The 20,198-nt window shown below is 34.2% G+C and overlaps 2 protein-coding genes and 1 pseudogene across 2 annotated transcripts; 2 read left to right on the top strand and 1 right to left on the bottom strand.

Annotated features, from left to right (window-relative positions):
• On the top strand, window positions 410-5,895 carry LOC109354942 (zeta-carotene desaturase, chloroplastic/chromoplastic-like). Its single transcript, XM_019597782.1, has 14 exons — window positions 410-664; window positions 1,279-1,403; window positions 1,639-1,773; window positions 1,925-1,997; window positions 2,144-2,217; window positions 2,408-2,512; window positions 2,748-2,992; window positions 3,078-3,165; window positions 3,265-3,307; window positions 3,399-3,555; window positions 3,690-3,818; window positions 4,025-4,097; window positions 4,553-4,717; window positions 5,466-5,895. Exons 1-14 carry the CDS (start codon window positions 496-498, stop codon window positions 5,628-5,630), a joined length of 1,746 nt encoding a protein of 581 aa, XP_019453327.1. The 5' UTR covers window positions 410-495; the 3' UTR covers window positions 5,631-5,895.
• Window positions 6,445-7,324, bottom strand: LOC109354943. The gene has a single exon (XM_019597783.1). The coding sequence runs from the start codon at window positions 7,238-7,240 to the stop codon at window positions 6,845-6,847; it is 396 nt and encodes a 131-aa protein (XP_019453328.1). The 5' UTR covers window positions 7,241-7,324; the 3' UTR covers window positions 6,445-6,844.
• LOC109354117 lies at window positions 12,948-13,990 on the top strand (annotated as a pseudogene).

Genomic DNA, 20,198 nt, shown 5'->3' with positions numbered 1-20,198 from the left:
TTTGCTTTTATTAACACAAACTTCAAAGAATTGAACTTCTAATAAACTAAATTCTTTTAAAATCTTTATTTCCCATACCTACAGTGATACCTCTATCATCATATTTAAGCATACTGATTTTAGACTTATGCTATAAATCAAATAAAATTCGATGTTGAATTAAAAGAAAAAGTTATAAAATAGCATAATGTTAGTATAATTGTCTAAGATCTGTTGAATCATTTAAGAAAGACCAAAATGTCCTATATTTTTCATAGCGAAATTTGTTAGAAGGGAGAAGAACCAAATACATCGGTAGGATTCTAGTGAAAAAATAAATAAGGAAAAGTTGTAACTACCAAAAAAAAAAAAAAAAAAAAAGCTGACATATTCCCAGTATCTCGTACAACACACGTAGCCCATTCATGCACATTCTTAAGATCACTACATATACTAACACATATAACCTCAGAAACACAATCAAAGTTGGTTCTTGTTTTTTCTTCTCTCCTCTCAATGATGTCTTCTTTGATTCATTTCCCCGCAGCAACTTCACTATCTGTAACTAGAGCAGGAGATTCTGTTGGGTTCTTTGTCCCAACCAGAAGAAACTGTTTCACCAAGACCCTTAAGTCTCGGGTTCGTTGCTCTTTGGACTCTAATGTTTCTGACATGAGTACTAATGGTTAGTAATTTTTCTTCTTCTTCTTAGTTTTTTTTATCACTGCTTGTGACTTATTTTTTTAATCGTGTAGAATTTTGATTCATTATGGGATCAATTTTGGATGGTGCACTTCCCTTTCAATTATCCTTTGATCCATTCTTTTTGGTTTTGTAAAAGAGAAAATTTGGGTAGTGTTCAATCGGTGATCCATTCTTTAAAAAAGTGATTATTCAAAAATGATTTTGGTGATTTTTTGTGTGATTCAGATTCTCATGAAAGCTGCAAAAATTATGTTTCTCCTAAAAGCTGAATTTCAGTATTTTTTTATTTCAAAGATAAATGTTTTTAGTAGAAGCCCAACCAAATGAACATCATGAGTTTTGGGGCTTCTATAATTTAATATGTTATTCTATAATCGTTGTTTTATAACTGTGATGTTATTTCACCTGAATAATTGGGTCAAAGGATTGAGATTTTTGTTGTGTGTAATGTTTTTTTGGGTCTCTGGGTGAGAAGTGGTTTCTGCAAGATGTTATTCAGGTTCCAAACTAGGGTGAGTTTATGCAACTGGTTTACATATTCTTAGATCTTGAACTATAAGTTTGACAAAAGAAATGGTTCCCTTGTCTTTCCAGCGCCAAAAGGGCTATTTCCTCCAGAACCTGAACGCTATCGGGGCCCGAAGCTGAAGGTTGCAATTATCGGAGCTGGGCTTGCAGGCATGTCAACTGCAGTGGAACTCTTGGATCAAGGACATGAGGTCTAGCTCCTTTTCTGTTAGTTTGTCTTAATAGTTAATTGTATACTGATATCATAATGTTCCGAAATTGTTGGATGTTATGGTATGCATGTTCAATCGACTTTTTGAAGCAAAGGGTAGTTACTCTTTGATTAACCTTTTGTATTTGTGGTGTTCATGCTGAATGAATGCATTAGAATATTTTCTAACTAGTTTAATTAATTCACTATGTTCTGTTCAACATTCTCTCATTCAGGTGGATATATATGAGTCAAGGTCTAACATTGGTGGGAAAGTTGGTTCTTTTGTTGATAAACAAGGAAACCACATTGAAATGGGACTGCATGTTTTCTTTGGTTGCTACAACAATCTTTTCCGGTTGATGAAAAAGGTAAACAGTTTTTGCCTGTTCGTCGTAAATAAAATATGTATTCTTCCTCCAAAATTTTGGCCACAGGACCTTTTATTGACTTGACTTGACATGTTCGTTTTCATTGTACCTGTCCATGTGATTGCTTTTTCTTCATCCGTACTTCGACTAGGTGGGTGCCGATAACAATCTACTTGTGAAGGATCACACTCACACTTTTGTAAACAAAGGGGCCGAAATTGGAGGTGTGTTTTTGGAAGCATTAACATTCTTTGTTTGTTGTTCACTATTTTCTTGTTTTTTCCTTTCCACGAGAGTGGCACAATTAAGTAATGAAAAGAAAGGTAATAATTTCATAATGCATTGTTAATAACTTCGCTTTCTAGTGCAGAACTCGATTTTCGCTTCCTGGTTGGAGCACCATTACATGGGATAAGGGCTTTTCTGACTACAAATCAGCTTCAGGTAATATCATTGCAAATTCTATTACAGTGTGCATTTAGAAATCCTGTTTATTTGTATATTGAAACAAGATATTGTATACTTTTCGGTATATTAAAATATAATACATTTGATTACTCAAAAGGGATATATTTGCTCATCTTCCTTGGTGAGACTCTCGTTGCACTAAACTTTACTTGTTGTTTATGAACAGACTTATGATAAGGCTAGAAATGCTCTGGCTCTTGCACTGAGTCCAGTTGTTAGAGCTGTTGTTGATCCAGATGGTGCACTGAAGGACATAAGGAATTTGGATAGTGTAAGAGAATAGTTATTTTATTGTACTTTTGGTCCCTTTCCAAATGGTGTTCTTGATTATGTGTTCCCAGATTTACTTCGGGTTTCTTCCACACACATGCACCCACCTACGTACACACAAACACAATGAGTAAATAGGAAGCATCTTCAGTTTCACTTTGTACCAACTGTGTTTGCCAATTTTCTGCTTTAATTTCATATTCTGTTATTTTGACCATTGCACACATTTGTTACAGATTAGTTTTTCAGATTGGTTTTTATCCAAAGGTGGTACGCGCACGAGCATTCAAAGAATGTGGGATCCAGTTGCCTATGCCCTTGGGTTTATTGACTGTGATAATATCAGTGCCCGTTGCATGCTCACAATATTTGCTTTGTTTGCCACAAAGACCGAGGCTTCTCTTTTGCGAATGCTGAAGGGTTCACCAGATGTTTATTTGAGTGGCCCTATCCGGAAGTACATCACAGACAGAGGGGGCAGGTAGATTTTTTTTCCATATGAAAATATTGCCATTATGATTATCCAAATTTCTCCTTACTTAGATTCTCATCCATTGCTGGAACAGGTTTCATCTTAGGTGGGGATGCAGAGAAGTACTTTATGATAAATCCGCTGATGGGAAGACTTACGTCAAAGGACTATCCTTGTCAAAGGTGATATGCTTTATGTGTTCTTTTCTGAAGTCTTTACGCACTTGATTAAAATTCAAGTAACATTTATCATTAACACCATATTAATTTTTATATTCTCAGGCTACTGCCAAAAAAATTGTGAAAGCTGATGCTTATGTTGCTGGTTAGTAGTTAACTCATCATTTATTCGTGTAGTAATTCACATGTTTCGGCAACAATTCCCATGCCTTAAACTGTCTTTCACTTGATTTCAGCCTGTGATGTCCCTGGGATCAAAAGATTACTTCCATCACAGTGGAGGCAACATCAGTTTTTCAATAACATATACGAACTAGTTGGAGTTCCTGTTATTACTGTGCAGCTCAGATACAATGGTTGGGTTACAGAGTTGCAGGATTTAGAAAAGTCAAGGTAATAATCTGTTTTTTTTATCCATATAGAAACTATAATATGATATACTTTTGTTTTAAGCATAAGTGATTATATATTTTCCTTCAATCATTATTGTTGAAGTTCTTCATGAATCTTCATTTTCTGGATGACAGGCAGCTGGGAAAAGCTATTGGGTTAGATAACCTTCTCTATACTGCCGATGCAGATTTTTCTTGCTTCGCAGACCTTGCACTTACATCTCCAGAAGATTATTACATCGAGGGACAAGGATCATTGCTCCAGTAAGTGCATATGTGTATAAAACAGACATAAATTTTCCCTTTCATTCATGATTAGTTTTTACATAAAGTCATGCATCAGCTTTTCCAGTTCGTTCTTCTCATACCAAGTCTACCTGCTCATGTCATTAAAATTTTGTCGTCAACTTTTATAATATATTTGATTTTATATCGACCTTCAAAGTATATAATGATGTTTCATCTTTCAGATGTGTTCTGACACCAGGTGATCCATACATGCCCTTACCAAATGATGAAATTGTTGCAAGGGTAGCAAAACAGGTAGGTTAAAAAAGTGCCATTTCCCATTCTATGGTTATAACCTTTTCCTTGTTGATTTAGCGGTGACATGGGAAGTTTGTGTCTGACCAACGAGATTATTCACGTGCTTTTGGTAGCTGGAGTGTGTTTATTGTGTGCTGAGATTTTCTGTTATAACAGCATGCAATGTCATATGATATATTAATGGTGAATGCCCTGTAAATGTTTTCACTGAAATATATTGGATCTGCATGTCTCACAAAATGCAGTTAGTGATTGGATTGGTACTTGTTCACTTGGTGCATATTTGTTAATACTTCAGATTTGATGGCCAAGTGGATTGTTCTGGTTGCATCAGTGTAGCATTCACTCTTGTTTCTATCATAAGCTCCATCTTCTAGTTTATTTTTTGTGTCCTTATTCAATGGTAAATATGCATTTCTCCTCCTTACATTGATTTTAAAAATCTTTATCAGGTTCTATCACTGTTCCCATCAGCTCAAGGTTTAGAAGTGACTTGGTCATCTGTTGTTAAAATTGGGCAATCTCTGTACCGCGAGGGACCTGGTAAAGATCCATTTAGACCTGACCAAAAGACACCAGTGCAGAATTTCTTTCTTTCTGGCTCATACACAAAACAGGTAAAAGTTCAAGTTTCTTAACCACCATTATAACCATGTTTGTCTTATGCATATAAGATGTAACACTCAAAATTGCATGCCAAGATTTGTTTTAGCTGAAATGTATGATATCTTACAGTGGAGTCAGTTTAATCTTTAAATTCCCATGAGGTTCAAGTATGACCCATGAAAAAGAATTAAGATGGTGAAGGTTCTCCTTTCAATCAAACCACAAATGATGCTATACTTGATTGAATGGGATCATTTGTTGTGTGGTTTCAACATATACTGTGACATACCACATATATATGCCTTTTCTTGTCACTTATTTTAATAATCATGATTCAGGAGCTCAAGATTCTAATGTGTCTAATGTATATTAGATGGAAGGTGCTAAACATAGTTTCTGAGCTGTGGAAAGTATAGGAGGATTAACGAATGATATAAAATATGCACCTTTTTTTTTAATATAATATAGCAGTATTATGTACATTTTATTATGCTTATCCACATCTTAATCAAACTTAACTAGTCATTAACTACCTAGTGGTGGGTTTACTCAAATTTACCAAACAGTTTTAAACTATGTTCAACCTTTTATTCTATTGAGTATTGACTGTTCACTTTCCAGACCATGCGATTTTTGAATTACTCTTAAAAAATTTCCTGTATTATCCAGCCATTGCAGTATATTTTCTCATGATTAATAGTATTTGTGATATCTAAGTTTCACTGATGTTGTTGACTTTTATCAATTTAATTTGTTCAGGACTACATAGACAGCATGGAAGGTGCAACCTTGTCCGGCAGGCAAGCTTCGGCCTATATCTGTGATGCAGGGGAAGAGCTGGTCGCATTGCGGAAGGCGCTTGGTGTTGAGTTTAATGATGACCTTAAAATTGAAAATACAAAAGATGAATTAAGTCGAGTATGAGAAAATTTTGCAGATAAAGTAGCCAATCTGGCTTGCAATAAACTTATTCGGAGAGTAGTGTATTTGATAGTTATGAAATTTGGTATCCTATAAATTGTGGATCCTATCCAGCTTGTTACATTCTTGGTCCAGAATTATATTAATTTTTCTTTTGGGCAGAAAGTTGCATTTAACTAATTTGATAATGCTCCATGAAATGATCGCTGAACAAGAGCAATAATTTATGTTGTGTATGTGGTCCTTCTAGCAGACATAATTCAAGTCATTATTAGTGTGTTTCACCTCAGGTAGATGGTGCAAAATGTCTGGTACTTTCTATACTCTTAATAGGACATCTAATCCAGATTTCTTCATAATGAATGTAGTTCTCTCCCTCTCTGATCCATATTTGCATGTACCTCATTATAAGCCTTAACTCTTATTTGGAGTATTGCATAAGAGTGGACTCGAAAAATAAACATGAATGTTTCATTATTAGGTGGAAGTCTCGTGCACCTACTGCTGAGAGCTATGATGTAATATGACATTATTCTTTCATGGTTGACTTTATATTGGTATCAATGCTTCTTAGATTAAGATTATAATGGTGTAGTTGTGAAGGAATCTATTGTGCTCAAACACTAATAGCATTGCATGATTCATGAGATTAGCTACAGAATTCAAAACATATTCTGATGGAATCATATAGTGAAACTCCAAATCCAAATTTAAATCTTAATCATTAGAATTTGTGGATTAGTGTAAACAGCTTCCCAGAATAGTGACTCAAAGCTTTGTTTCATGAAAGATGGAAATTTCAGGAACTCAAAGCTTCACAGCCCATCCACCATATATTTTCTAGACTTGGATTGAGTGAACATTAGTGTGGAAATGGTTGAATCTATTACTACAAGAAATTTAAACTAGATCTAGGTAAATCTCTCACCAGATCTACAATTGGTATTAACATTCAATGAGACAAAATTTTAAAGGTCCAAATGAAATAAATCATAGAACAAACAATTCAATGTTTTACAATCATAGCAAATGAAAACAAGTGACTAATAAGAAAAATATTAAAAAGGACTGTAAGTAAAAGAAGAAAGATATTTTGGTACTACCTATGCTGTGGGTCAAGAACTAATCCCAAAGGGTGTGTGGCGGCTCCTCACACTAAATGTCGAGGAATCGAAAAACAATGAATACATAATAATAATCATCATAAAGGAGATGGATCATGGATGTGTAGCTAATTCATGTTGAACAGCCTTCATAAGTAAGCTATCTTGTTCAAGAACCGCAGTGATGGGAGACCCACCAATTCCACGAGCAAGAGCATGCATAATCTCCACCATTAATGATTTAAACTCTTTAAGATCGAGTGCACCTTTTTGATCTTCATCGAACCTCTCAAATATAGATCCCAACATGCTTTCAATCTCTTCTTGTGGCTGTGATTGAGAACCTAATGGCATAAACCTTCCTAACCCGCCACGGATTTCATCACGTGAAAGCAAACCGTCGCTATTCTGGTCAACCATGGAAAACTGAATGTTCACGAAATTATCGAACGTGGCTAAATCTTCCACAAACTCTGTTACGGTGGAGCTGTTAACTACGGCTATGTTCATTATAATTTGGAACAATAACAAGACAAAGTTTACGTAGATATATGGTTGTGATCTGAGAATAACAGTGTCAAATTGTTGGTTCCCTGTCTTATGGGTATGGGTTATATATTGATAATTTGATATGATAAAGTAACGGTTACCCTAAGTTTACGTTTTCAATGGTTGGGTACCCTTTATTTTAGAGCACTAGAATAAAGAAAGATTTATTTTTGTAAGGGCATAATGAAATGTTGACAAGAAAATATATTTTTTATGGTTGGTTAGAATATCAACTACTTTTCTTTCCTGAACTGCTGGATTATTATAGTACCCTATTATTCTATGAAAATATCAAAGAGGGTATACCTTAAAAAAATCAGATATTAAACTAGTTATTTAAGAGGCGTTGTCCAAGGGAAAGTTTGCAACAAGAGGTGTTGTCCAAGGGAAAGTTTCCAACAAGGAATGAAAACGCACTTACAGCTGAATTAAGAGAAAATATCCGTATATTGAAAGTGTAAAAAAATTTATATTATCAATGTAATATTTATTACTTACATTTAATTACTAACGATTTTAAATATAACTGATAAAAATAAATAGTATACATTATATTAATTGTGTATCACTGATAATGTATATATATCATACTCATAAGTTAATACAAATTGGAAATAGATCTGCTTTATTTGGTATTTTATAGGGAAATTAGGAAGCTTATTCATCTATATTTATATCTATTTTATAATGAGAAGCATGGCCAAAATAAAGCCTTAAAAGTTGTTTGGACCGAGTAAAAATCATATTCATTAATGAAGAGATAAGTACCACAAAAAACAAATGAAACAATAATATAGTAAGGATTTAATATGTATGCACTGACAGTGTAAGTGTTTTTTACACTATCAATAAATTATCTACCATTAATTTGTTAACCATCATTGACTCTCAAACAAAAGTAATACAAATCAATAGTGGATGATGGATTAACAGTGTTAATCATGTAGTCTCTCCATTAATAGAGATGATATTTATTTACGATAGAACCTGCTTTTGGTGGTGACATATAAGCAGGTATTCGTTTTAAATTCTACTCAAAATTTGAATTTCTAATGCCACTCTCTTAGCCATTAAGCAAGTTCTATACATGAATAGATCTGAGTCTAAAAACAATAGACAAATTAAAAGGATAGGTAAATGTCATAAAATTATTTTTGGTTGGGAAAGAGAGAACTTCTGACTCCAAACGCATCCTACCCGAAAACAAGTTTAAGCTATTGATGTAGCCTCTTGTCGCTACCTACTAGAAAAATCCCATCAAGATAGATCGACGACCTATACTTCAACTAAAGGCACAAGGAAATCAATAGTTCAAGAGCACAAAAGAGAGTAGTCGGAAAGGAAAATCCATTCAATTTGAGCCTGATCCCGCGCCTCTTCTCTTATAACTCATCCACCAAGTCAAGGTTGATTCTTAGTTCTTCGACATTTTCTTTATCGTTGAAACTTTCAACTTTGTAACTTGGCATTCTTATCTCCATCGGTATCACTGCTTCGATCCCAAAGGATAGGAGTCTCTCCAGTGAATGTTCGACTCGTAGTTCGATAGACCCACAGTATATTAGGCAGCTCATCCACCCATAGTTCATTTTAAATATAAATCTATTGACTAATCTAGACATTAAGTTTGCGGACTAGTTATAACCAAGCTCCATCCATTTTTTATGTGTTGTTTAAGATTATACTAACAAAAAAAACATACTTTTTTATTTTTAGTAAAAGTGTTATTATTTTCATGTTAGCTCTTTGTCGAGTACTTCAGATGAAAGTACTGACTGGATGTCATTAACTTAATGAAAACTGTATAAAAACTTTTGTTGAGACATATTTATATAGAAATAATCAATAAAATATTAATAATATATTAAAAAATTAATTTTAATTAAGATTTAGTATTAATTGATAGTACTAAAATATTTAAATATACTTATTTTCAATCCAAATATAATGTGTTGAATATGTCTTTCTTTTAGAACTGTTAATTCAAGTGATTAGGCATTTTTGAGCCAAAGTTAGATAGCATATCAATAGCATCATTTCTTAATGTTATCCCTTTTCTAAATAATTTTTTTTAGGATTAATTATTTATTTATTTATGTTTTTTTAGAATTCTAAGACCAACTACAATTACCCTAACAACTTTGTCTTACCTAGTTAATGAAAAATAATAAGTAGAAAATCATTTATATCATTATATAATATAAAAGTTTAAAATCTATGCAACAATAATGTAAAGTTTTTTATACTATCCGTATATCATTCACATTATTAATTTCTATTACTTTTATTTGAAAGTCAATAATGATTAACATATAAATGATAGATGATTTGTTGACAGTGTAAAAAATATTTACACAATCAGTGCATACATATTAAATCCATAATATATATATAAAAATATTAAATACATAAATTTCATTAAAAAATATAAATAGAATTTCTTAATCACGTGTTTCAATATTAAAAACACTTATATAAGAATGGAGTGATGTTAGAATGCAGGCTACCTAAATGCCCAAGCCCTGGACCATTTTCGGCCCAAGTTAATAAAAGTCTCTCATATCTCATTTTATCTTGATAACATTTTTTGAATTGCCCCGATGTTAAGGTGCAAAGCCTAACTTGGACACAAATATTATTGAAGATTTTTAGGTCAAAATGTGTGTCAAATTCACTGATATGTTTATTTCATTTTAACTCATGGAAGATCTCCCAACACTAACTTACTTTTGGGTGATGAACTGGGCAATCACATGATGTTGGTGAAGGATGGAATCAGGAGATTGGTCTTCATGTGTGCGACTACGAAAATAGAGGTAACTATAAAGTACACAACAAACTGGATAAAACCATCAACAATTCATTCTGATTGTAACTTTTCCTTTCTACTACCTTGTGTTTAACATATGTTTTTACTTAATTAGACAACTGCGAATGAACTTGGAATTTATACAATGAAGCTAACGAATGTACAATACACTAGTTATACAGGTAGGTATGTAACACATGGATGCCTCTTTGTGAGAACGTGCTTGCCTTTACACGAGTTTGTGGGTTCCACTTCCGAGGAACCGTTTCTGAATCCTCTGACTTGAACTCTTTTAATACAGATGGCAAAATAAGAGAATCTTAGAGTAATGGGGTGTGGGAAAGGGGTGTGAGAAAGGGGTGGAAAAAAACTTATGTCTATAAAAATGTACCATGTGCCATACTTTATTAATTTTTTATTTTAAATGAATTTTTTTCAACTAATTACGAACAAAGCTACATGGAGTGACATACTTTATAGTACATTTGATGTGCTCTAGCGGAAAAATAATATGTCCTTAAAGTTTAAGATAGAGGCCTTAAGTTCTTGGACTAAGGGTGGCAACGAGTGTGAGCTGCGGAGTATTTCCCTGTTCCCAAAAACCGTAACATTTGCAGGCATCTATATTAGTAGTGGATACCTAACGAGATTTTAGTTTTAATTCTATATTTATATAATTTGTACTTTCAATATCTAAAAATAATTTAGGTTTTTTAATAAAATTTAACTTATTAATAACTCAAAGTCTTAATGAAATTTATATAATTTTTTTATGCAGTGACTTTCTTATTCTAAAAAAACAATACTTTCACGTTTCAAATTAGTCCCTCTATTGAATAAAATGGTTCAATGGTTTCACGTGGGACTTTACACTTATTTTAGTGAGGAGCTTCCAATTATTGAGAGTTTATTATTATTGAGATACGAGAAGAATGAAGAGCTCAAATATATTATATAATTAAAAATTTAAGTGAAAGATTTTACAAGCATTTTCTATTTATGAATTATATTATTCTTTCTCTCATATCAAAAGTGGAACTTGAGATTTGAATCATCTCAATTTATATGTTATATGTATTTAGTTTCTTTTTATTCCAACTGTTTTTGTTATATTTTTCTCCTGAAGGTGTTTAAAAATGATTTGTCGGAGATTTGGTGAGGCATTGACGGTGAAGCAAGTTTTGTTTTTTTTCTGTTTCTCTCGGATCATGTTATCTACTTCCTACATTCTTCCCCCCAACTATAACTTGTATTGAGTTCATTCAAGTGTGAAGTCACACATTGGATATGCGTGAAGGAGTGAAAAAATTTATAAGTAAGAAATACCAATGGAACTAATGCCTTAAGGTTTTGGTTCAAGATGTGGTGTCTCACTTGTGACTATTCACTCTTTCATACACACGTAACAATGGAACTCCCCGGTGGTTGGAGGCTCTTCGGTTGCAGTAATGTCCAACAAGTGGTATCAGAGCCGATGGTTTAGCTGGGACATGGTGGACTTAAGGGGAGCGGACGAAAAGTGTGTGGTACGCGCACTTGAGGGGGGGATTGTTAGGTTTATTCAAGTGTGAAGTCTCACATTGGATATGCGAGGAGAAATGAAAGAATTTATAAGAAGGAAAAACTCATGGAACTAATGCCTTAAGGTTTTGGTTCAAAACGTGGTGTCTCACTTGTGACTCTTCACTCTTCCCATACCCATGTAACAATGGAACTCTCCGGTGGTTGGAGGCTCCCTGGTCACAGCCTGGTCCAACAAGGCATTGTTGGTACAACGGAAGCGATCGTTGCACAATGTTGACCACAAACAATCAAATAAAGGCATAAAATAAATGGAAGAGAATGAATAAGAGAATTTGTTAACGGGGTTCAGTCAATTGTGCCTACGTCCTCAGGAGAGCTGAGCGGCTACCAAGATATTATTAGAGAATAAAGATTACAAACTCTAGCACACCTATGAGCCCACCTGCCCATGAAGTGTTTCTATTTGGTGCACATTATAACAAGGGACTTGAGTCCAATATATAACATTGGTTACTTTACTTTATTCCAATACTAGACAATGTGAGACTAATAAAATAACATATTTCAAGTATTCCTAACAACTTATATATCTCGCAACTTGCACTTCCATTTGCATACGCCCCTTTTCTTCTTTTCTCTCAGCATAACATAGATTCAACATTACAATTGTTGGGTGATCTTTATACATGGGTTACAACATTCCTCCATAGGCTAAGTGAAAGAAGCATAAAAGTGGGCTTGACACCACATCTTGACCCAAAACCTTAAGGCATTAGTTCTATGGGTCTATCCACTTATATGCTCTTTAACTCATCCATTCTTGCCCAATGTGAGACTTATTCATTCACACTTGGAATACCCAACATCTCCCTCTCAAGTGTGAATTCCCATCAGTTTTTTATCTACTTGCATCGCCGTTGGCTTATCCTTTCATCAACTGAACACGTTGCCTTGACCTCTCATCAGGAAGACTTTCGACACAAAGATCCCTCATGGATCTACCGACCACTTGTCGCTTCCATACTCCGTTGAGTCGTCGAACCATCGGCTCTGATACCACTTGTTGGGTGATCTTCATCCATGGGTTACAACATTCCTCCATGAGCTAAGTGAAAAAAGCATAGAAGTGGGTTTGACACCACATCTTGACCCAAAATATTAAGGCATTAGGTCTATGAGTCCATCCACTTATATGCTCTTTAACTCATCCATTCTTGCACAATATGAGACTTCTTCATTCACACTTGGAATACCCAACAACAACTCTGTCTTTCTCAGATGCTTTCTGCTGCATCATAAGAAGTAAGAACAAACTTCAACTGCTTGTTCTGTTATCAAATCTAAAAAGCTTGAAGTTGGTCCAAAAATGAAGGATTTCCCTTCCGGTTTTGGCGAAAATGCAATTCAAGTTGCAGACTTTTCATCTCCAAATTCAATCTCCACCAAACATGCACATAATTTGGTTATATGTGTATACCAATGCATCATGAAAGGTAAATCATGCTTGATTAGCATCACAAGGAGTAAAAGTTTGATGGGCCAAGGTCTTAGTGTTGGGATAGATGATTCTTCAAATCAATGTCTCTGTAAGTTAGATATCAAACAATATGTGTTTTCTAAGAGAAGGGGTTGTAAGAGTTTACAAGCTTATTCTTGTAAAATTGATATGTTCTGGGACTTTTCTTCTGCTAAATTTGGTGCTAGTCCTGAACCATTGGAAGGGTTCTATGTATGTGTAGTTTTAGATCGGCACATAGTTATGCTTCTTGGAGATTTGAAGAAAAATGCATTTAAGAAGACTAATGCTATCCCTTTATCTTGTAATGCAGTTTTTGTTGCTAAAAAAGAACAAGTTTTTGGTAAGAGTTTGTTTGGCAACAAGGCTGTGTTTTGTGACAATGGTCAAGTTTATGATCTTGTAATTGAATGTGACACATTGTTAGCGATCCGTGTCTTTCGATTCGAATCGATAGCAAAACTGTGATGCAAGTGAAGAAGCTTAAGTGGAAGTTTAGGGGCAATTGTACAAATCTTGTAGATGGATTTGTGGTGGAGGTTTTTTGGGATGGGTATAATTGGTTGTGTGGTAATGGTACATCTCTTGGACATGTTGTTTTCATGTTCAGAACATGCCTCAATGAAGATAAGTAGTGGGTTAGTAAACCTGTTTCTGTTAAAAAATATGTTGTAGAGCTCTTTATCTCAGAGGTTTTCTGAGACCAAATTGCATGGCCTTGGTTTCTCGCTTATGTTGTATGTTTGGAAGAATGAATAGACTGATATGTGAAAGTCCATCATCCTCCATTCAATGAATACTAACATATTTTGTAGCAAGTTTTGATTTATTATGTGATTGAAGTGGAACATATTGTAAACAATTGTTTTCTCAATTGGCTGTATACTTAGCTTAAAAGTGTTAATTTTATTAACCATGTTGATTATGTAGTGTAGCTACCCCACTTTCGTAGGCGCAACGAGAAATAAGCAATTAAATGCAATGAAGTCGTCATCAATGTTTTTTTAGCGGGAAAACATGAAAAAACCAATTTTTGAAAATATGAGATTTGATTCGCTCAAAAATAGAAATTGAGTTCGGGAGTCAGTTACGGATGAGGAAGGTATTAGGCACCTCATACCGTCCGTTGTAAAAACTATACCTAGATTGATTGCGTGAATATTTTATTCAAAATATTAATTTTACCTTTCACACATTAAACAAAACACATTATTAAACAATTTTTTATTTTTGTGTGCCTGACAGGATAAAACCTGCTCCTACGTATCTCTAGCTGCAATAGAGAAATCAAGGCTATGTAGTTCTTTCAAAAAATATTTGTTTAATCATTATTCTTTTTTTTTTGAAATATGATAAGATAACACAACAGGGCACGAGCCTCATAGTGCATTATCACCTCCATGACTTAATTAAATTGTTTTGAAAATGTCAAATTGAGATAACTCTACTGGGCACAATTTCCATAGTGCACTACCTCTCATCGATTTGATTGTGAAAATTTCAATTTAATGTAACGCGATAGGGCATAAGTCCCATAGTGCATTACCTCTCATTGATTTATTTAAAAAAATATTCATATTATATTTCCACATTTATAAACATTAGTATTGAATTATCAAAGAGAACAACATGAATAAAAAAACAGAATAAAAAACAATTAAATAAAAAAACGAAAATAAAAAAAAAACAAAACAAAAAAAACAAAAAAAAAACAGAAAACAAAAAAAAAACCAAACAGTGGGCTATGGATTGAAAATTAAAAATGGGGGTTTAGGGTTAGGGTTTTGAAATTGATTTGGAAAATTTAGGGTGAAATTTATTTGGGGATTAGGTTTTGAAAAATTAAATTGTGGGTTATGGTTAAATTGATTTGAGAATTAGGTTTTGGGTTGCCATGTGAGGCAAAAATAGGAACCCAATATACTCTTATTTTAGCAAGACTCAAGCATAAATTTAACAATAAACATTAACAACGTAAACAAAACAATGAAGAAGAAAGAAAATGGACCTTAAAGGTATGTAGAAGAAGGAGCAAGTGATTTCCTCTCAACCTCTTCTTGGTTTAGCTACCTTTCCCCTTCTCCTCTTTTCTCCCTTCTTTTAAAAACAAGGTTTGCCTCTTCTTAGTTTCTCTTTTTCAAGTTTCTGATTAGTGTTAGTGAGTTGTTAAGTTTGGTTTATAAAGGGGGTGTAATTAGGGTTTCTAGTTGGGCTAGGGGAAAAAGCCCAGTTGTCAAAAACATTTGAAAATTTGATATCCCCCTCTTTTTGTTTTGAATTTTTGTTACCCTGGTCAAAATTATGTGTTTATAGTTGACTCTCTTTACTTGATTTTCATTAGATAACATGAGCGACGAATGTTGCTAAAATTATCATTCTGAAGTTTGATTGATATGAAACCATAATGTTTCCTCGGTAGACAACAACTAATCAAACTGATATTGATCACGTCTTCTTCTACTTTTTCTTCCACTTTCTTTTTTTTGTCCTCGTTTTCTTTTTGAATCTTGGAATCCGCTGAGGTCTGTCTGCCGTATGGAAAAATACATTATTCGTTCCTCGTCAATATACACCTCAAGACTTAGTTCTGATGTGTTTTGTTTGCTTGAATCGCTAGTGAATGACATTATCATAAGAATTACCTAATTATGCAGTTCGAACATCATATTTATATAACTTGAGACTTATCTAAATGATCAAGCACGCGTAAATGTATAGTTGGGAGATGAAATTTTTTCTTTTATTGGTATTCAAAGAATTTTAATAGGAAAGTTCATTGATATATGTGCTACGAGAGGTATTACAAGTTACAAAATTTTGCAAATTTTTTGCCCTATTATAAGGTATTTTCCCATTTATCAATTGACCTCCCGAGATGATCGGATAACTGGACCATCGTGCTAGACTTGTTTTATACTCCCAAGAACTTCATATTTCATCCTATAACACTAGAAACTTCTACAATTCCAACTTGATGTGCATACATATGGAGGATTCTGGCTTACCCCAATAGTCATAGACTTTCAAGAGAGTCGCCTTTTCATTGCCCTAACTTTTGCTTAGGTTTCCCTTTCGGGTTTTCAACCTAACGACCTTTTCATTCTTAACCTAACTTTTGCTTAGGTTGCCCTTTCGGGTTTTCAAGCTAACGGGTTTCTCATTCATACCTTAATTTTTGCTTAGGCTGATCATTTTGTTTTTCAACCTAACGAGCTTTTCTTTTATTTCAAGTTTCTATTTATAGGCATAAACACTCTTGATTGCGTCATTATTCATAGGTTTGGGTAAACATTTTCATCCATGTCTTGTAAGACTAGAACAAGTCATAAAATTTTGCAAATTTTTTGCCTCAGTATAAGGTAATTGCTCATTCATCAATTACTTTTACGAGATAGCCGAATAACTAGATCAATTGGCTTTGTTTGATTCTTCCCAGAACTTCTTGCTCCTTCCCACATTGCTTGCAACTTCTATCATTCTCACTTGATGCACAATACTTGAGGGATCTTGGTTTGTCCTTACTATGATAAAGTCAAAGAAATAATACCTTTTTTTTTTGTTGCCCTAACTTTTGCTTAGGTCACCCTTTTGGGTTTGTAACCTACCACACTTTTATCGATACCCTAATTTTTGCTTAGGTTTCTCTTTCGAGTTTTAAACCTAATGGGTTTTTTCTTTTTATTTTTTTATTTTTTGGACATATAATCTCTTGACCGTGTCTATGTTTACAGGTCTGAGTAAAATGTTCTAACCCATGGCTTGCAGGATCAGAGTCACCCTTGAGAATGCATTCTTGACAATCTAAGGACCTTCATGGCTTGAGGTCTATTTTCCATGAGCATCTTCTTGATTTTGGAGGATCATTTTAAGCACTAAGTCCCCAACTTTGAATTCTCTAGGACTAACCTTCTTATCAAAAGCCCTCGTCACTCTACATTGGTATAATTGACCATGGTGGCAAATGAGTGCCAACCTTTTCTCTTCAATCATGAACAATTGCTTATACTTGAGGTTAATCCATACTGACTCTTCTTGCCCTGCTTCCAACAAAACTCTTAATAAGGGAATCTCTGCTTCTATGAGTGAAACAACTTCCAACTCGTACGCCATTGTTGTCTATGATTCCCCACATATTATTCCATTAGGGATAACTTATGACTCATGGTCGCACCATTGACGAAAATATCAACGTGAGGATGAGGAAATCATCTTTCAGACTTGCTTTGTTCAAATTTGATAGTTCACCCATTTTCTCAGTTTCTCTCCATTTTTGGTTTCCAATACAACATTAGCCACTCATTCTGTATATCGAGACATTTCTATGAAACCTGACTGCCATTATTTCATTATCTCTTCTTTTAATCCTCGACCTTCTTCTCCATCGACAATTAGGGGTGTCAATATGGGCATTGCCCGCAAAACAATGCGGGCAGGGCATGGTATTTTTGCTTGTTAGCCCATATTGCCCGGCCCGTTTACCCGCTTTATTAGCGGGCATTTTAAACGGGATCTGCGGGCTGCCCGCGAACATTACATTCTACACTTTAAAATTTTAATTTTGGCCCAGTGGGTAGTGGCCCAAACTCCTTTAATTATTGCATAATTTTACATTGGCAATTTCTTTTACATTTGCCACAGCCAAAGTGAGTCACAGTGACCGTGTTCTACTTCTACACATGTGCAAATAGCAAATTCTTTTACCTCTAAGTTCTAGTCTTCTACATCAAATCATCAATCCATCTTCCATCTTCAATTCTTCCTTCACTCACCAATTCTTTCTTCACTTCTTCTTCTTCTTCCTTCAACTCTCATTCTCCACCATGACAACCAGATCCCACAGCCATAATGAGGATAAACCACCAACTACCCACAATGATGGCAACTGTGATATCATCCAAAGAAGACAACGATCACAACAAGTGGATTCAGGTTTGATTTTCCCCAATTCAATTTCCCTAATTTAGTTTTTCCCAAATCAATTTTACCCTAATTTAATTCCCCCCAAATTAATGTTTTTCTCCAATTTATGCTTGAAGTGTTCTCTGAATCTTTGTTGCTTTCTTCTATTAAATAGTATGAACTTTACATCAAACCACTTGTGTTTTATGTTCTCCGAATCTTTGTTTCATTTTTACTATAGCATTGAGACATTTTTACTTACTTTTGTTTTATGTTCTCTGAACATTACAAAACATTGCAAAGTCTGGTGTGATTTTTTGGCAAGTGAAGCACACAAAACGTATGGCTATGCTAAAATGCTAAGATTTTGTCTTCTATGGTGAGCTTTGACAATAATCCAAGAAGGAAAAATTCACTTTATAGTCACTGTTCTATGCATGAGCTTCTAAAACCATGACATCTAAATAAGCAAAGTCACTTAGCTAAATTCCAACTTCAAATTCCTTCAAACTATTACTACATTTTTTAATTTTAAAAATGTATGGTTTTAAAATTATTGTTGATATATCTAGTTACTCTAACTGTTACAACTTAGTTGTTCATGTGGTAGCAGTTATTGACTTGTTGTTGACTTATTGTAGCAGATATTGTTGTGCCTGAAAGAACTCAAACAAGTGACCCTAATGATGTGAATGCTATTGATAATGATGTACATCCTACTTCTAATGCTAGTATAAGTAAAAAAAAAGGTCAAGAGCAACAAGAGCTAAATGTTGGAATTTCTTCACAATTTTAGAAGAGTTGCCTGATGGGGTTAAGAGGGTTGAGTGCAATGCTTGTAATGCACAATACAAAGCTGGTGGGAATAAATATGGGACACATTCTAGGACTCGTCACTTAGATGATTGTCCAAAAACTAAGTTTAAAGATGTGGGTCAAATGATGATAGATGGACAAGGAAAATTAAAGTCTCACAATACAGACCAATTGGTAACCCGTGACATGTGTGTTGCTGCAATAATTGAGCATGATTTGCCATTCAAATTCGTTGAGTATAGAAAGATTAGAGCTTGGTTGAAGTACTTGAATCCAGATTATGCTCATATTAGTAGAAATACTGCAAAGACTGATGTATTAAAAGTTTACAAGCGTGAGAAGGAGAAGCTTCGACAGACATTGGCTAGCATTCCTAATAGGATATGCTTAACTTCTGATATGTGGACAGCTTGTACGACCGAGGGCTATTTATTTTTGACTGCTCACTATGTTGACTTAGATTGGAAATTAAATAGTAAAATTCTCAACTTCTGCCACATGCCTCCTCCTCATACTGGCTTTGAAATGTGTGCAATGATATTACAGTTTTTGAAAGAGTGGAAAATTGATAAGAAGATTTTCTCTCTAACTTTGGATAATGCTAGTGCAAATGATACATTTGTGAGAATATTGATGAATAAATTTGTTGAGGATGATAATGGGTTGGTGGCTTGTGGAAAGTTTTTTCATGTGCGTTGTTTTGCATATATTCTGAATTTGATTGTCCAAGATGGTTTGAAAGTTGCTGGTGAAGCCTTGCATAAAATTAGAGAAAGTGTCAAATATGTGAAAGGTTCAGAAACAAGAAAGATGGCCTTCAAAAATGTATTGCAGAGTCGAGTGGTCTTATTGACACTTCCGTTGAGTTGAAACTCGATATGCCTATAAGATGGAAATTGCCTATAAGATGGAATTCAACTTATATTATATATTACTTGAAAGTGCTCTCAAATACAAACGCGCTTTTAGTAATTTTCCAATGTGTGATTCTAATTACCGATGTTGTCTTTCGGAAGAAGAGTGGACAAGAGCACAACGAATTTGTGATTTATTGTGTCCATTCTTTTAGATTACTGAATTAATTTCTGGTACATCATACCCAACATCTAACTTGTATTTCATGCAAGTTTGGAAAATTCAATGCGTTCTACTTCAAACTGTAAAAGATGAAGATGAAGTCATAAGGGGAATGAGTGAAAAAATGATTGTGAAGTTTGAAAAATATTGGAATGATTATAGTGTCACACTTGCTATGGGAGCAGTTTTGGACCCACGAATGAAGTTGGAAATGTTGAGATGTTGCTATTCAGAAATTGATGTTGGTACTGCTGATGAAAAAGTAGCACATGTGAAGT

This window comes from Lupinus angustifolius, chromosome LG08, assembly GCF_001865875.1.
Source record: "Lupinus angustifolius cultivar Tanjil chromosome LG08, LupAngTanjil_v1.0, whole genome shotgun sequence".
Classification (NCBI taxonomy): Eukaryota; Viridiplantae; Streptophyta; class Magnoliopsida; order Fabales; family Fabaceae; genus Lupinus; species Lupinus angustifolius.
Note: the sequence above shows the minus strand (reverse complement) of the source record. Positions and strands in the feature narration are given on the sequence as shown.

Excerpts from the sequence above, each read along its gene's own strand:
- LOC109354943 (XM_019597783.1), bottom strand. The coding sequence starts at position 7,240 with ATGAACATAGCCGTAGTTAACAGCTCCACCGTAACAGAGTTTGTGGAA.
- LOC109354942 (XM_019597782.1), top strand. The coding sequence starts at position 496 with ATGATGTCTTCTTTGATTCATTTCCCCGCAGCAACTTCACTATCTGTA. Across the intron at positions 1,998-2,143 it reads CAAAGGGGCCGAAATTGGAG|AACTCGATTTTCGCTTCCTG; the intron begins GTGTGTTTTTGG and ends TTTCTAGTGCAG. Across the intron at positions 2,218-2,407 it reads TGACTACAAATCAGCTTCAG|ACTTATGATAAGGCTAGAAA; the intron begins GTAATATCATTG and ends GTTTATGAACAG.